The sequence below is a fragment of the Eimeria mitis genome, genomic scaffold (genome assembly GCF_000499745.2).
Source record: "Eimeria mitis Houghton genomic scaffold, Emh_scaff4606, whole genome shotgun sequence".
Classification (NCBI taxonomy): Eukaryota; Apicomplexa; class Conoidasida; order Eucoccidiorida; family Eimeriidae; genus Eimeria; species Eimeria mitis.
In genome coordinates this window covers 1-818 of record NW_013572914.1, presented here as the reverse complement: position 1 = coordinate 818, position 818 = coordinate 1, and the positions used below count along the sequence as shown (strand labels likewise).

At 45.0% G+C, this 818-nt stretch overlaps 1 protein-coding gene across 1 annotated transcript in view; it reads right to left on the bottom strand.

The window, feature by feature from the left end:
- Window positions 1–812, bottom strand: part of EMH_0076500 (triosephosphate isomerase, putative) — a gene marked incomplete at both ends in the record, with an annotated part of 2000 nt that extends 1188 nt beyond the window's left edge. The window contains 3 exons of the mRNA XM_013499729.1: window positions 52–117; window positions 348–488; window positions 774–812. Of these exons, the coding sequence (XP_013355183.1) occupies window positions 52–117; window positions 348–488; window positions 774–812 (246 nt within the window). The remainder of the gene's footprint in view (window positions 1–51; window positions 118–347; window positions 489–773) is intronic.
- Window positions 813–818: the final 6 nt, after the last annotated feature.

Here is an 818-nt window from a genome sequence, read left to right as displayed (position 1 = left end):
ACACTCAGCTGGAAAGGGTTTAGGGTTTAGGGTTTAGGGTTTAGGGTTTACAGGTTGAATGCCGAAGCCCGCGCGCCTCTCGCTGTGCCCAACGATAACTGTATTTATACCGAAATCCTAAACCACAAACCCTAAACCCTAAACCCTAAACCCTAAACCCTAGACCCTAAACCCTAAACCCTGATTTATAGGGGTTAAAATATCGTTTCTGGAGCCACAAACCCTAAACCCTAAACCCTAAACCCTAAACCCTAAAGACCTCGTTCTGTCGCCAAACTCTCGCCCTCCTCTAAACCCTAAACCCTAAACCCTAAACCGTAAACCCTAAACCCTAAACCCTCGCTAACCTTAATCATTTGGGGGTTTATTTCCCCTGTAAATGCACCAAAAGAATCAACGAGAGAGGTATCCTGGAGAGCAACACGAAACGGGCGGTTTAGGCCCCGCATAACAAACCCTGCATGCAGTGAGGGGGGAGCTATCACCACCTGCACACAAACCCTAAACCCTAAACCCTAAACCCTAAACCCTAAACCCTAAAAAATAGAGGCTGAAACGCGGAGGATACGCATGTAAACCCTAAACCCTAAATGCAGGTCTTCTTGAATTCATGTCGGGGGGAGTTGAAACCCTAGATAACAAAACCCTAAACCCTAAACCCTAAACCCTAAACCCTAAACCCTAGGCAGCATACATATAGAAGGAACATATAAACCCTCACAATATATTTAAACAAGCAAGATGGGTATTAGGGTTTAGGGTTTAGGGTTTACTTCTAGATCATCAACATCTGCTGGTGCAGCATTTAACATATCTGT